The sequence below is a fragment of the Anthonomus grandis genome, chromosome 5 (assembly GCF_022605725.1).
Source record: "Anthonomus grandis grandis chromosome 5, icAntGran1.3, whole genome shotgun sequence".
Classification (NCBI taxonomy): domain Eukaryota; kingdom Metazoa; phylum Arthropoda; class Insecta; order Coleoptera; family Curculionidae; genus Anthonomus; species Anthonomus grandis.
Genome location: NC_065550.1, coordinates 29,136,249 through 29,151,504, shown reverse-complemented (window position 1 = coordinate 29,151,504; position 15,256 = coordinate 29,136,249). Strand labels below are relative to the sequence as shown.

The 15,256-nt window shown below is 30.3% G+C and overlaps 1 protein-coding gene across 1 annotated transcript in view; it reads left to right on the top strand.

The window, feature by feature from the left end:
* LOC126736684 (1-phosphatidylinositol 4,5-bisphosphate phosphodiesterase epsilon-1-like) overlaps positions 1-10,565 on the top strand; it is a 201,417-nt gene extending 190,852 nt beyond the window's left edge. The window contains exons 30-33 of the mRNA XM_050441179.1: positions 9-153; positions 206-412; positions 519-659; positions 3,323-10,565. Of these exons, the coding sequence (XP_050297136.1) occupies positions 9-153; positions 206-412; positions 519-659; positions 3,323-3,598 (769 nt within the window). The 3' untranslated portion in view covers positions 3,599-10,565. The remainder of the gene's footprint in view (positions 1-8; positions 154-205; positions 413-518; positions 660-3,322) is intronic.
* The last annotated feature ends 4,691 nt before the right edge of the window (positions 10,566-15,256 follow it).

Here is a 15,256-nt window from a genome sequence, read left to right as displayed (position 1 = left end):
ATTTCCAGGTTAACTTCTATAAGAAGTGTGGCCAATAGGGCAAGAGAAGCCAGAAAATCCGAGGGTGCACCCAGTAACGCCTGGGAAGAAAACGATACTTTTCTGGTGTGCATCTACAACGTTTCACCGGAAATACCTTATGCCATTTTAAAGGTAAGTAGCAGAAAACTTAGACCAAACCAGAGAGAGAAATGTTGGTTTCTAGGTTCCAGTCAATGCATGCGCGCAAGACGTGCTCGCCCAAGGTCTACTGAAAGCGCGTAGACTCGAAGATCCCATGAACTTTGTCATCGTAGAGGAGTTAGAGTGGGGAGGCGCCTCCCATAATATACAGCAGAGGGCGCTCGCGGATTATGAAAACGTTTATAGTGCGCAGTCGTCCTGGCAGACTATCGGAAGATTCATTTTGCAGGTAATAGGGCGTGGCTTATGGTTGTGCCGTAAAAATGACAGTTCAAAATCATATGGCGATGCTTTTTTGTTAGCAGAGAGGATATTGGAGGATATGTTTATTTCAGGAAAGAGCGAACGCTACTCCGACAGCTTTAAGAAAGAACAAGATAACCTCAAGCCTGAGGTTAGCCACTTTGGATCGGATCAGTAGGGGGCTCAGTGTGGCAAGAAATGTGGCTAGTAACAGCATCAAAGTACCTGTACAGGTAGATTTTTTTAAGTTTGTATTATCAGAACGTTCTTCCATTGTTTCCAAGTGTTTTCTTCCATCTTGGTCCATTTTTTGTTCCCTAGTTCAATAGTCTCACTCATTTGCACTTCTTAGTTTTACTTAAAAATTACATTACTCAGAAAGTATTTATGGTAAATGGATGAAACAAAAAAGAAAATGTAAGACAAAAATATGCCTAAAACTTTTCATAATGGCTCAGAAGGAGTTAGATACGAACTTCAGAGATAGAAACGGTTAAAGACTGGTAAATTTTGATTGCTTTTAACTGCCTCGAGTAAATTACTCAAAAAGAACTCATGGTAGAGGCATAAAACAATAAGGCAATAAATCGCAGGGCGGGGAAATTATTAATGACTCAGAAAGATTCAAATAAAAGCTTCTGAGCTACAGACGATTAAAGATCGAAATTCTGGTTGCTTTCAACTGCCTTGACGAAACTAAAAATTAATTTACGTAGAGTACTCATAGTAGAGGGATGAAATAAGAAATATATTATAAGGCAAGAAAAAGCGTAAACTTTATTTTAATGGCTCATAAATATTCAGAAAATCGCTTCTGAGCTACAAACAGTTGAAGGCCGTTACATTATAGCTACTTTCAACTGCATCGACAAAATTAAAAATTATCTTAATCAGAAAGTGCTTATGGCAGATAGATGAAACAATGAAGAAACTGTAAGGCATGAAAATGCCTAAACTTTCTTTTATGGATCAGAAATATTCAGATAAAAGCTTCTGAGCTACAAATGGTTAAAGAAAGTTTTGGTAGTAAATTTTGGGTACTTTCAACTGCCTCGACTAAACTAAAAATTAAATTACTCAGAAAGTACTTATCAAATCAAGGAAACAAATTGAGGAGCAAAAAAAATCTAAAATGTTTTTTTAATGACTCAAAACGATTTTGAATTAACTTTGTTTAATGGCTCAGAAAGACTTAGATAAAAGCTTCTGATCTACAAGCGGTTGAAGACCGTTAATGGATAAAACAAGAAACAATTTATAAGGCCAGAAATAACATAAAACTTTGTTTAATGGCTCAGAAAGACTTAGATAAAAGATTCTGAGTCACAAGCGGTTGAAGACCGTTAAATTTCTGTTTGCTTTTAACCACATTGATGAATTTAAGAATTAATTATTTTTGATTGCTTCAAACTGCCTTGACGGAATTAAAATTTAATTTACTCACAAAGTGCTCATGATAGAGGAATGAATCAAGAAACAAAATGTAGAGCAAGAAAATGTCTTAAACTTCTTTTTTAATGCTCAGAAAGATTTGAATAATAGCTTCTGAGCTAGAAGCGGTTAAATATTGTTAAATTTTGATTGGCTTCAAGTGCTTCGACTAAATTAAAAATTAGTTTACTTAGAGAGTACTTATGATGGAGGCATAAATCAAGAAACTAAATGTAGAGCAAGAAAATGTCTAAAACTTTTTTTTTAATACTCAGAAAGTTTTGAATAATAGCTTTTAAGCTACAAACGGTTAAATATTGTTAAATTTTGGTTGGCTTCAAGTGCCTTGAATAAATTAAAAATTAGTTTACTCAGAGAGTTCTCATGATAGAGGCATGAATCAAGAAACTAAATGTAGAGCAAGAAAATGTCTTAAACTTTTATTTAATGCTCAGAAAGATTTGAATAAAAGCCTCCGAGCTACAAGCGGTTAGAGATTGTTAAATTTTCGTTGCTTTAAACTGCCTCGACTAAATTAAAAACTAGTTTACTCAGAAAGTATTCATGATAGAGGCATAAAACAAGAAACAAAATGTAGAGCAAGAAAATGTCTAAAACTTTCTTTTTAATGCCCAGAAAATTCTAATAATAGCTCCCAAGCTACAAACGGTTAAATATTGTTAAATTTCGGTTGCTTTTGACTGCCTCGACTAAATTAAAAATTTATTTGCTTAGAAAGACAAAAGGCAAAAAATATATTTTTTAATCGCTCAGACAGCATCTGAACTATGAACCACTGTATAATTGGTATTTGCATTAATATTGTTATATAGGCTATAAAAATTCTTAAACGTCTGGACTATACGGATCGGATCAAAGAGATCAGGATTACGGTATGGTATATATACTATGTCGAGGAGAGCATAAAAACTGGAGAAATTAGGTATCTATAGACTCAGTGGTAGACATACAAAGGGCATTCAGTATTGTCGCAAATATGTAACTTCTTAGTGCACTTAAGCGAATGAGAATTCCATGCAGTTTTTACAACTGCATTGAGGCTATTCCAAGACAACAAGTGCAACCTTGAAGAAAGCACGCTATTAACGAGAGTGATCCAAGTCTGTCATCAGAGGTATTTTATTAGTTAGTTATTCTAGACTACCTACAAATAAAAATAAGAAATGAAAGAATGCTTTCTTAGGGCTTTGCAGACGACTTGGTTATAGTAGTCAAACACTAGACTTAATAATTAATAATTCCTTTAGTGCAAAAGTTTTACTCGCTTAAACCCCTCACGTCAATGTCTTCTTTCATGCAGTGGGAGAAAATTAATCAAAACCCCACTTCAGAAAGCACCAGTTTTGCTCACAATATGCGAAAACATGTTCCACCCCACGCCAAGGTTCTCACAAAATAATCCTCACTCAAAATGATTTTTTTCTGTTTCACGGGTCCTCCGTAGGTGGCGCTAAGCGATCCGACTACTTCCAAGCACCATCCTCCCACCGCTACTACCCGAACTCCCTCCAGAACGAAACTTCACTCGGACAAAGACCTCACTACCGCTATTGGAGGAGGAGGAGGAGGAGGAGGAAGTTCAAAGAAATCCCGAGAGGTTCACTCGGAAGGTGAAACTCTTTCAGATGAAGACTTACAGAGTCGAGACGTCGAAGTCTTATCGGCCGTCTCACGTTTAAAGAAAGTTTCCCTCAGGAAATTTAAAGAGTGGAAGTCCTGACTAAGCGAGTAAGGTACCAGAGTGCGATCGGCAATATACTCACAGAGTTTGTTTTTTACTGTTGTAAATAACTATTTTTTTTCTGAGTAATTGTATCATTAGAATACAGAGTGTAACAAGTTTACAGATTAATTTTAAAATTGTCACACCCTGTATATGCGGGGTGGTTCTTTGAGCGATTTTCCTCTCTATAACTTTCTTAGTAAGTTTCGGTGTGACTTTTCATGTATTTTTTGTAGTTTCTTTCCTTATTTATTACAACATTTTGTTTTTTCTCTCTTCTTTCTTTCTTCTGTCTTTTTTATTTTTATTTATTGGTAATAGAATTTATTTAGAATTTTAATTTTTACACTAAGCTGTTTTTCAACAATTTTTAATTAATATATTGTTATTAATAATCTTTTCCGTTTTTTTATTAACTAGTAAAAAATGAGCATAAGAATTAATTAAGAAAAAGAGAAAAATTTGAAGAATAAAAAAAATAGAGACACTGAAAAACAATACATACAAAAAGTAAAAAAAAAAGTGAGATAACTAAACTATAGCAAAGGTGAGACAAAAATAGCAAATTTTTACATTAAAAAAAATATAAGATGAAAAAGAGAATAGAAATAAATTAAAAAGAATAGTGATTTCAGTTAAACAGTAAAATCAAAAATAAGAGAGACAATAATAATAAATAAAATAAATGGGAAAAAATCATGAAAAATTATAAAATGAATAGATTTTCCGTTTTTATCTTAATTAGCCTTAAACCCCTTTTTTTGGTCATTTTGTCCTTTTCTTTAGAAAAATTAATTTTTTTTAATTTCTTTTATGTTTTTTGGATAAGTAAGAACTGAAAAAAAGAACAAAAAAACAACAATTTACACAGGTTACATTCTAAGAATAAATAATGACAATAAATTGACACTGAAGATGGTAATGATAATGATAAATATTTTTCTTAAAAAATTAAGTTCAAAAATGATAGAAAGCAAAGAAAACAAATAGATTGTGCAAAGAAGTAAAAAGAAAGAATGAAAATTAAACAAAACTAAGTGCAAAATTATTAAACAAACTCGAATAAATAATAAAAATAAAAGGAGAATAAGCGTAGAAATAATAACTATAATAAAAAAATATATATATATTTTTAATAATTAGGAACATGTGGGGCAGACAAATTACGAAGAATAAGCCAAAAATCAATAAAAATAAGACAAAAATAACAAATAATAATGAAACGACTATAAAAAATTAAATAAAATAGATTCAAATTGTTGGAATAAGTAAGAAATTATTTTAAATATTTTTTTGGAATAGGTGAAAAATTGCTCTATCTTTCTGGAAATTAATTTCTTATTGCTTCCAATTAAGATCCAATGGATATCCAATAATTTCTTCAAAAAATACAGTGGACGTTATTAGGATGATGTCACAAAAATAGAAATTAGTCCACTGGACGAATAATTGTCAATACAAAGGCAAACTTTGTCTTATCTATAATACAGGATGTTCAAATGTATTTTGTGTATTGTATCTAAATTATTATAAAGCAAAAAATGAAAACCTTAGACTCTTTTTTTTACAATATTGAGGTTTCAAAAAAGTATTTATTTTAATATTGCAAATTTTTATATAAAAAAAAATGACAAACATAATTTTGTTATCTAACTATAACTAGTAAAACAAATATAGAAAAAATAATAATATTATACGAATCAATAATTGTATGTGGTCAAAAGTATGAATAAATAAATAAAACACAATTAAAAATTAAAAAATATACAATTGCATGTATACAATGTCAAAAAAAGAAAAAAAAGGGAAACCTAAGAAAGCAAAAAAGTATATATATATAAATATACAAAAGTGTTCATTAAAAAAGTATGAAAGAAAAGTAAGATATAGATATAGCTACATAAAATAGTACATATAAAAACAATAAGTCAGTCTGTGTGTGTGAAGTTAAAATTAAGTATTAAAAAAATCGTTTACCGAGTAAAAGGCTCTCTCCGGTAGGAATGATTTTAATGCCTTACGGAAAGTAGGAAAAGATGTGATGGACTTGATGTTCAATGGCAAAAGATTGTGCATTTTTTTTGCTTTGTACAATATAGAGTTTTTTACCAATTCTGAATGTGGAGTAGGCAGATATAAATCATACTCCGCGTTTCTGAGAGGATAATTATGGGATGGCCTATCTGAATTTGATGAAACGTGCTTGCGAATTAGACAAACGGACTCATATATAAGTAGTGACGGCAAAGTTAGCATATTAAATTTTTTAAAGAAATCTTGGCAATGACCTCTATATCTAAAAGTCTAAGTGTATAACGCAAAGCTGTCTTTTGAAGTCTGAAAATTTTGTCAAATTGAGTGACACTACACACACCGCAAAAAGGAAGGGCGTAACGAAGGTGTGAGAGGTCAAAAGGTCAAAGAGGGAAAAATACACTGTTATAGAGGTTGAGAGGCTAAGCTCCTTGGAAATTGATGTTAGCGCAAAACAAGCGGAGCTTAATTTTCTTGTTAAAGGGTTAATGTGCATGTCCCATTTTAACGACTTGTCAATAGTAAGCCCCAAAAATTTCACTAAGTCGGCTTCTTCAATGGTTGCGTTATCCAGTACAAAAGATTGCAAATTATTTTTAAAGGACAAATATTTAGTTTTGGAGATGTTAAGGAAGAGAAGATTAGAGTCGCATCATGCTTTGATAGAAGTTAAGTCACTTGATATGATTTTATGAAGTTCGGCAATATCCGGATTACTCCAGGTAAAATTAGTATCATCCGCGAATAGGCAGGTTCTTCCTTTAATATTCAGACTAGCGATATCATTGATAAATATGAGAAATAAAATAGGGCTAAGCACTGAACCTTGAGGCACTCCACATTCTATTGGGTTGCAAGAAGACATCGTAGCATCAATCCTCACAAACTGACTCCTGTTATTGAAATATGACTTAAACCATTCGAGGGGCATACCTCTAAACCCGTAGTGTTGCAACTTTTTTATTAAGATATCATGGTTTACGCAATCAAAAGCTTTAGAAAAATCACAGAAGATTGTTGCCGTAGGATGTTGGTGGTTTAAGCTACAGAATACATTATTAAAAAGGGAAAACATAGCATCTTTTGTGCATTTGTTATTTAAAAAATCCAAATTGTTGAAGAGTGAGTATTTTAACTTTCAGTAGAAATGATAGGAGCCTTTTTTTCACTCATCTTTCAATAATTTTTGATAGTGTGGGAAGAAGAGCAATTGGGCGGTAGTTGGAAGACTGATCTTTATCTCCTCCTTTATGTAGAGGGATTATTATTGCCTTCTTAAGGCAGTTGGGAAAAACTCATTTTTGAAACGACAGGTTGATAAAATTTGTAAGATGGTTTAATGTACACTCTGGCAGGTTTAGAAACATGTTTAACGTGAGTCCATCAGTTCCAGAAGAGCTCTTTTTTTTGATTTCCCTAATCGTACTGCGAAGCTCAGGTAATACTATTGGCGTAAAGAAAAAACTGTCTAAATTCTCATCTGCACTAGAAAGATAAGAAAGTGGATCGTGGGTAGGAGCTATGGTACTCATTAGATTCTTCGCTACATTTACAAAATAATTGTTGAGGTTCTCAGGAAAGGTAGAGATAGTATTGGACTTAGAAGGTTTATTTCTCAGATTATTACCAATCGACCATGATTCTTTAGCGACATTACCAGACTTTGCCAGTCTCCTGTTATAGTAAATGTCTTTTGCCGCTTTTAGAGTCCTTTGATAAATTTTCTTATATAGGCTTACATAGTCATGAAAGAAAGCGCTGTCCGAGAATTTTCCAAAATTGAATAATGAACGCAAGTTCTTAGTAGATGTACGTAAGCCTTGGGTAGACCAAGGTTTATGTTTTTTCAGTTTGAGAGGCCTTAAAGGAAAGGATTTGTGAGACAGATTAGATAGCGTTTTTATAAATCCAGAGAATTCTGAATCAACATCAGAAGAGTGGACATTCCAGTCAGTAGTTAGACACAGGTGCTTAAAATTTAGAAAATTTAGATCTGAGAAGATACGGCCTAATTTGTGGGAAACATTTTTAGTTTTTGATATTATGGAAAACTTTGTTAATACTCATGATCTGAAAAGCCTGAGTTTACAGCCAACGAAATCCGGATCGAAGGAAGATACGATATAGTCTATTGTACTCGAGCTGATTTTAGTTATGGTTGGTGATTTAATGTGCATGATTAAGCCAAAAGAATCGAAAATGGACTGAAGAGATTCTTGAGCCGCACACACACTGGAAAAATCAATATTTAGGTCGCCACAAAAATGATTTTGCTGTTTAAAGGCAGAGACTCGAGCAAGCTTAGTAATTTTTGAAAGAATATATTTACATCAGCGTCAAGTGTTTATATATACAAATTATATGAAGATCATATTTATTACTATAGATAATGGAAAATTCAAATAGTTTTTCAGTTATTAAATTATCGAACTTGGTTACTACTTAAAAGTCGTTGCTTTTAGACATTATCAAAGTACCTCCATGAGATACATTTGTTTTATTAAATCTGGCCACTGTAGAGTAATTGTTAATAAAAACGGGCTCATCGATTTTTAACCAATGTTCAGATATGGCAACGATATCAGGAAAATGAAGCTCTTCTAACAAAAGAAATAGATCGTCAGTTTTGTGTCTTAGAGACTCAATATTTAGAGAGAAAATACTAAGCTTGTTCTAAGCATATTCATTCACATTATAATATTTAAGTTTATATTAATGTAACAATAAAAGTTTCTTTAACACAAATATCATCATTTATGTTTTTACTAAACCCAAAAACTTTTTGGAAATACCTAAACGCCATGAAAGCATAGTTGCAATATCTCAGAGACCTAATAAAATAACATAAAAAAAATAAAATGAAAAATGATTGAAAAATATTTTTTTTTGGCATCTGGTGCCATTATTCATACCTTCCAGGTATTGTGAATGACTGACAAAAATTCTAAAATATGTCAAAATCTATAGTAACATTGAAAATATGCATAAAAACCTGGAAAAATCTATTTCAAAGGCCTGAAATAAAATTTGAAATTAACCTTAGACCTGGAGTATAAAAAACTTAATAAAAAGTTACATAAAATACCTGACAAGCATGAACAAATATTTGCAATTCTCAGAGATATAAATACTAATATAAAATAGATGAAAGATATTTTTTAATATATTTCAGGCATATCAGGTTTATTTTTATATGCCTTCCAGGCATTGTAAATAGTTTTTCATGTCTTATAAATTCCAGACTTTTAACTTTATTCCTTTTTTTATTTATTTTGGCATAATAATTTTAGGTATCTGGAAGGAACTTAAAATAAATTAAAATGCCTGAAATTACATTAAAATACGCAGATTCATAAATTAAAAAAAAACTGTATTACTCGTAATCGTATATGAGATATTCTAATTACAAAGCTTTTGCAAAGTCTTGAAATTTGATAATAAACTACGTGCTTAATTTGGAAAAAACAGAGAAATGATAATTGCAAAAATGTATTTCTTTTGAAATAATTTTTAATTTTGTTGCAGGCATTTGAAAAAGTTTAATTTTTTAATATGTTCTAGTCATTGGAAGTCGTTTATGACGCTTTAAATTTATGAAAATATTTGAAGTCCAATGGATGGCTCAAAATCATTATCCATAGAATGTCCATTAATCCATGGACAGTTTGCTTTAGTTTGGACCAATACTGAAATCTATAGGATGAGGTGTGCTATCTGGGTAAATGCTTACTATAATTGATATAAAATTACTTCCAGTACCTGAAATTAGTAAGAAACAGCTTTAACTATCTAGAAATCAATGTCTTATGGCTTTCAATTATACGAATTCATTTGCTAAAGGCAGTTGAAGCCATTCTTTCCAGGTATTTGAAGTCATTTCTTTATTGCTTGGATATTTTTGACTTTTTTCAAGGCAGTTTAATTGCGTATCTACTTTTTTTTAAATAATTAATAATGTTTGAGAAACTCAATTCACAAAAAACACCTGAGAAAACGACCAGTAATAAATAAAAAAACAAGGACACATTATTTTTTTTTAGTATAAATAAAGAGAGAAATACATAAAGGAATAAAAAGAAAAAAAACACAATTATTAATTATAAGAGAAGAAAAAACAAATAAATTACAAAGACATAAAACTTTGGTAGGAAGGAAGCGAGAATCAAAGAACCACCCTGTATATTTTTACATAAATAAAACGCCAAATACAATTGTTTAAGTTAAAGCTTTAAATTTCAAAACCCCAATCTACTATATATATAATCTAACTCGTTAAATTTATAACCAAAAAATACATATAAGTTACGTTTGAATGTTACCTATAATTGTATAATATTTATATAACGTACATAATATTAGGGTGAAATTTGTTAACATATTACGCACTTTAAAAGTCATATACAGGGAGAATAACAAAGAAATTCATTCTTTGTCATTCAAAGTTTCCCTGTATATGCTGATAAGGAACATTTCAATACTAAACAGTGTGGTCAATTTAATTTTCCACCATACATACTATAAATAAGTTCATTAAGATAGAATTAAGGGTTTTATCCTATAACTGTCATATCTTTGTTTGATTTTAATTACACACGTCACCAAGTGTCTTGTTTATATACCGGGTGTCTTATATACTCGAGCCACCCTGTACGTATCAGTATTTCATTTATTTATTAATACATCTTGCGTGTCCTTTTTGCTATTAATGATATAAAAGATAATATTTAAATACGTTTTTATTGTTGTAAAGTATACGTAACCTTAAATTTGCTATAATAATATCATTTATAATAAGTCTCGTCACTATTGTATACTTCAGTACAAAATAAATGGAGATTTTATTGTTTTTATTGTACAACTAAACAAATTAAAAAAAAAAACATATTGTTAATATTTAACAATTTATAAAAATAAAACAAATGTTAAAGGATTTTGAAGTCTTATTGGCAACCCTGAAGTACTTAGTTTAAGGCATGGTTAATGAGCATATCGTAGAGACTCGGATTTTTCAGTCTATTTAACAACACTGCGCTCAATATAAAATATCTTTGATATGGGTGGAGTCATTTTGAATATAGGCGTGGCCGATGCGCAGGTAATGAAAATTTAGGACATTTGCAACAGAATGATAATTAATTAGGGCGTGGTTCCAACAATAGTAAAATTATATAAACATTTTGTACAAAAGAATATGGTATAACAAAAATCAATGATAATAGTAGCAAATCTAGACAAGGTGCTTTAAGGTTCATTAATATAGCAACAAACTTGAACATATTTTTATCGTTATGTGCAAGGACATTTTAATTTCTTAGATATGAGTCAAAATTGCAATATTAATCAAAAAAGTATACACTTTTCAAGCAACACGCGATAGTTAAATAAACGTTTATTTTTGGTTTACACCAGGTGTAAATTTTTTATTGAATTTCAACTATAAATATCGGATAAAATATCCGCGTGATTTGTTATTCACGTTTAATAAGGTTTATTACATGTTAATATACAATTATTATTTCATAACAATTAAACGTTTAAGTATGGTATATATACTATTTAAAGACGTTTAATAGAATGACTTTCTGAGCAAATATATACTTACCATCAACAAGACGTTGAATTTTTAGTTATAGAAAACCATAATTAATAAAACCTTTATTTTAATCGTTAAGTAATTGTTGAAATGGAATCTATAATTTAAGTTTAAATTATGGTATATTATACCGGGTGTGCAGGAATTTCACCAACAAACTTTACAAGGTGATTCTCCAACAAAAAAGTAAGAATTTTTTTTATTAATGTATGTTCTAAACGTCTTACTTTTGGATCTACAGGGTGTTAAAAATTAAAAAAAAGGATTTTTTTTTAAATAACTCAGAGTTATTCTACTTAGTTGAGTAGGAACGTTCATGGAAAAAATGTGTATTATACCCTTAAGAAATCTAGGATAAAATATGAAATTTTCTTCTGGGGATTTTGTAGTCAGTATCTTTTGAATTTCATATTTTTATTTCAAAAACGTGATGTTAGATATTTATGCGGTGCTGTAGTAGATGTGGATCATATAAATTTTTTTGTTATTATCAAGGTCAAAAAGAATCAAATTTACTTTAAAAAACTCTAATATAATTACTCTCTACTGTAAACAATTATCTGGATATCCTAGATCTAAAGTTAGAAATGAATTCGGGTCTGAATTTTGAACCTGGAGATTTTGCTTGATATCTATGTTGCTGTTGATCTTATTGAATTTTTTGTCATTATCAAAGTTAAAGAGAATCAAAATTACTTTATAAACTCTGATACATATACCCCGTTCTAACAGTAAACGTTATCTAGATAACCTGAAGTTTAGAAGTGGATCCTGACCTGAATTTTGAACCTGAATATTTTGCTTGATATCTCAGTTCCTATTGATCATATGGAATTTTTGTCATTATCAGAGTTAAAGAGTATCAAAATTACTTTAAAAACTCTGATACAGGTACTCTACTCTAACAGTAAACGTTGTCTGGATAACCTAAATTTAAGTTTAGAAGTGGATCCTGACCTGAATCTTGAACCTGGGCATTTTGCTTGGTATATCAGTTGCTGTTACTCCTATGATTTTTTTTTTCTTATTATCTTAAGTCAAAGAGAATTAAATTTGCTTTAAGAAACTCTAATACATATACTCTTTCTAATACACTAATACATAGAAAATTTTCAATATTCTATTCTTGTAACTTGTACTATTGCAGAGTTCCTTTAAAAAAGATTATTATTGATTTGACCTTAAGATGAACGGCAAACCTATTTCCTTTGCATTTTTCGATTTTGGAATAAAATCGAGGCTAAACCGAGCATTTTTCAAAATATGCTCCGAATTCAAAATTTCTTTTTCTACTTAAAGACCTTCTATAAAATAGTAAAAAAGCTTTATGACAACATTTTCCATGATTCATACGAGTGCTACAATATAAAGGGAAATAATTAGGTCCTATAAGAATCTATGTACTGGGATAAGACTAAAGGGTTTTTACGTCGATATTTTTTAAATTTTCTATTTATATTTTAAAAAGCAGTTAAAATAAAATATAAAAAGAATTTAAGAAACCGTTAACGAATTGAATGGAAGTTATAGAAGCAGAGATATCAGTAAATATATAAAAAAAGCAAAAAATACACGTTTTTTTATACAGCTTTTTTTTCTAAATTGTTTATAACTATGCACATAATTTATAAACTGGGTTCACATTATTAATATGCTTAGCAACTTCTATTAAAAAGATCTCCATACACTTAAATTATTACTATTATTATTGGTGTTTTCTTTACAAATAATTTCAAATATGAATTTACAGGCAGAAAGATTCGCCCTGTGATGACGTTTTGCAGATTTAATATATGATATTTTATTTTACAGATACTTGCTGTTATAAATATTATTTTCCTTATGATATATAAACCTAAATACATCAAATATCATATTTTAATTAAATCGGACCAATAAGAAAAACTTTTGATAGTCACGTGACCTTTAATATTTCAAAAATTTGCAAAAAGTCAATAATTGTTTTCCTAATAAACCTCAAATACCTAATTTCATTCAAATCGGAATAATAGGAAGAAAGTTTTGATATACATTTGACATTAACCTAAATCTTAAAAATATTTATACTTATTTTAATATATATTATAAAGCCGCTTAAACATCACCATCCTTTTTCCACACTACCATCCTACTCCCACTCAAACTCATAGTTGTCCTTTTTCCACTCATTGCCCTTGAAAATGTAATCCTGTATATCGTCATCACACAGCGAATTTTTCCGCTTTAATAAAGACCATTCGATAAAAGATACGCACTTATTCGGAAAATTCAAAGTTTCTGGATATCGTTGATACCATTCCCTGATCGTTTCGACCCATGTTAAGCCTCTAATTTTCGAAATTAAAAAGTTGCTTCCGACCCAATTTAGTAATGGCCGCCATTTGCACCATGCAGATACGTCGTCCATATGCTGTTACATTGGGTGCTGAACCACTAATTTATTGTTTGGTACGCTGGTTCATGTGGTGTTGACGGAATGACTGAGTGATTGTAATCGCTATTTTTGGGTTTTTTTGTACAAAATTGCGTTTTTCACTAAAACGGTAACAGTTAAATAAAAACGGTTTCAGTGGATAATAGCCAGATAAATTACAGGTGTCTGAGGGAAAAATGGCTTTCGTAGGTGCCATAGGCATGCCAGTATTAGGCGTTAAAGTCAAAAAAGGTATAGACCAAAAATTACCCTATGTAAAGGGTTGTAAATTACGTCAAAAAATGAGTTTTAAAATGTTATTAAAATGCTAGTAGCTTGAAACCTTTAACTACCGCCAATAAAGAGTTATTAGGAAAAAAAATTGGGTCGAAAAGAGGTTCATATTTTTTAACGCAGCTCACCCTATATATTATCTAGCGCCATGAATGATACCTCCATTTAAATCTAAAGGATTAGGCTTTCAAATTATGTAAACAAATCGATTTACGTAATTTTTTTTGTATTGAAAAAAAAATCATTTCTGTATAAATCCACTTTTTTTTGGAAAGTAAAATTCTTGTTTAGAACTGTTTATCTCGTGAAGTAAATTTTTTTGTAAAAAATTACTTTTATAAAAAAGAAAGCTACATTTACGTAGAAAACATACCAGTAGTTTATAATATCATAACTTAAACCGTTTAGGCTTCAGAGCCGTTTTAGTACCCGAGGAAAATTTTGAAAAGTTCATAGTGCCTAAAAAGCAATTTTCCGGAGGATGATCTAAAAAAGCGAAAAAAAATCTTTTTATCGGGGGCTTTTATGCCTGTAAGTTTCAAAAAATTAGAAAATGCCATACCGAAGCAAATAAATCGTAATTGAAAATTTCTCAAAGAAACTGTTTTTTTCAAAAAAAAAATTCTCAAAAAAAGCTGATAATTTTGTTTTTCTTTCACGTGCTGTAATCCAACACCAAAAATAGAAAAAAAATTGCTATAGAAAGTTCTGAAAATCGGCGAAAAAAGGGACACCCTAAGATAAGAGCTTTGCCGTTAACAAGGTAATAGATGTCGTACTTACGTACTCGAGTCGGATTAATAATTAGTTGTCTCAAACTAAAAGAAGACATGCTATTATAAAATGCTAAGAAATGTATATTAGCCAAGACTAAATGTCAACAACAATTCTGTCAACTTATCCTCGAAAACATCTATAAATTCGAAAAAGCTCTTATGTGGTGGCCTGTATAAGAAACCTAGAGCGTCCTTTCACTTATAGATGTCTACTTCAGATCTGTTCAAAACTCTTATGGAATCGTGTAGATAAATTATTAAGCGAAAATAAATCAATAATATAAAAACACACACCTCCACCTCTTGACTTTCTATTATTTCTTAAAAGATTATATCCATTTATTTTTCTAGGTTGGCTTTAAATAGAAAAATAAGAACTTCAGTGAATAGTACAGGGACGTTTACTTTTCCACTCGAGTTGCCACTACTTTATTACCTCTTTAAAAATATTAAATTCTTTAAAGCGTCTTATTGTTTTATTATTATTGGTTTTCCTGTTTATCTATAGAGAAGGTACTTATCAGGATCAATGAATGGAATCTGAC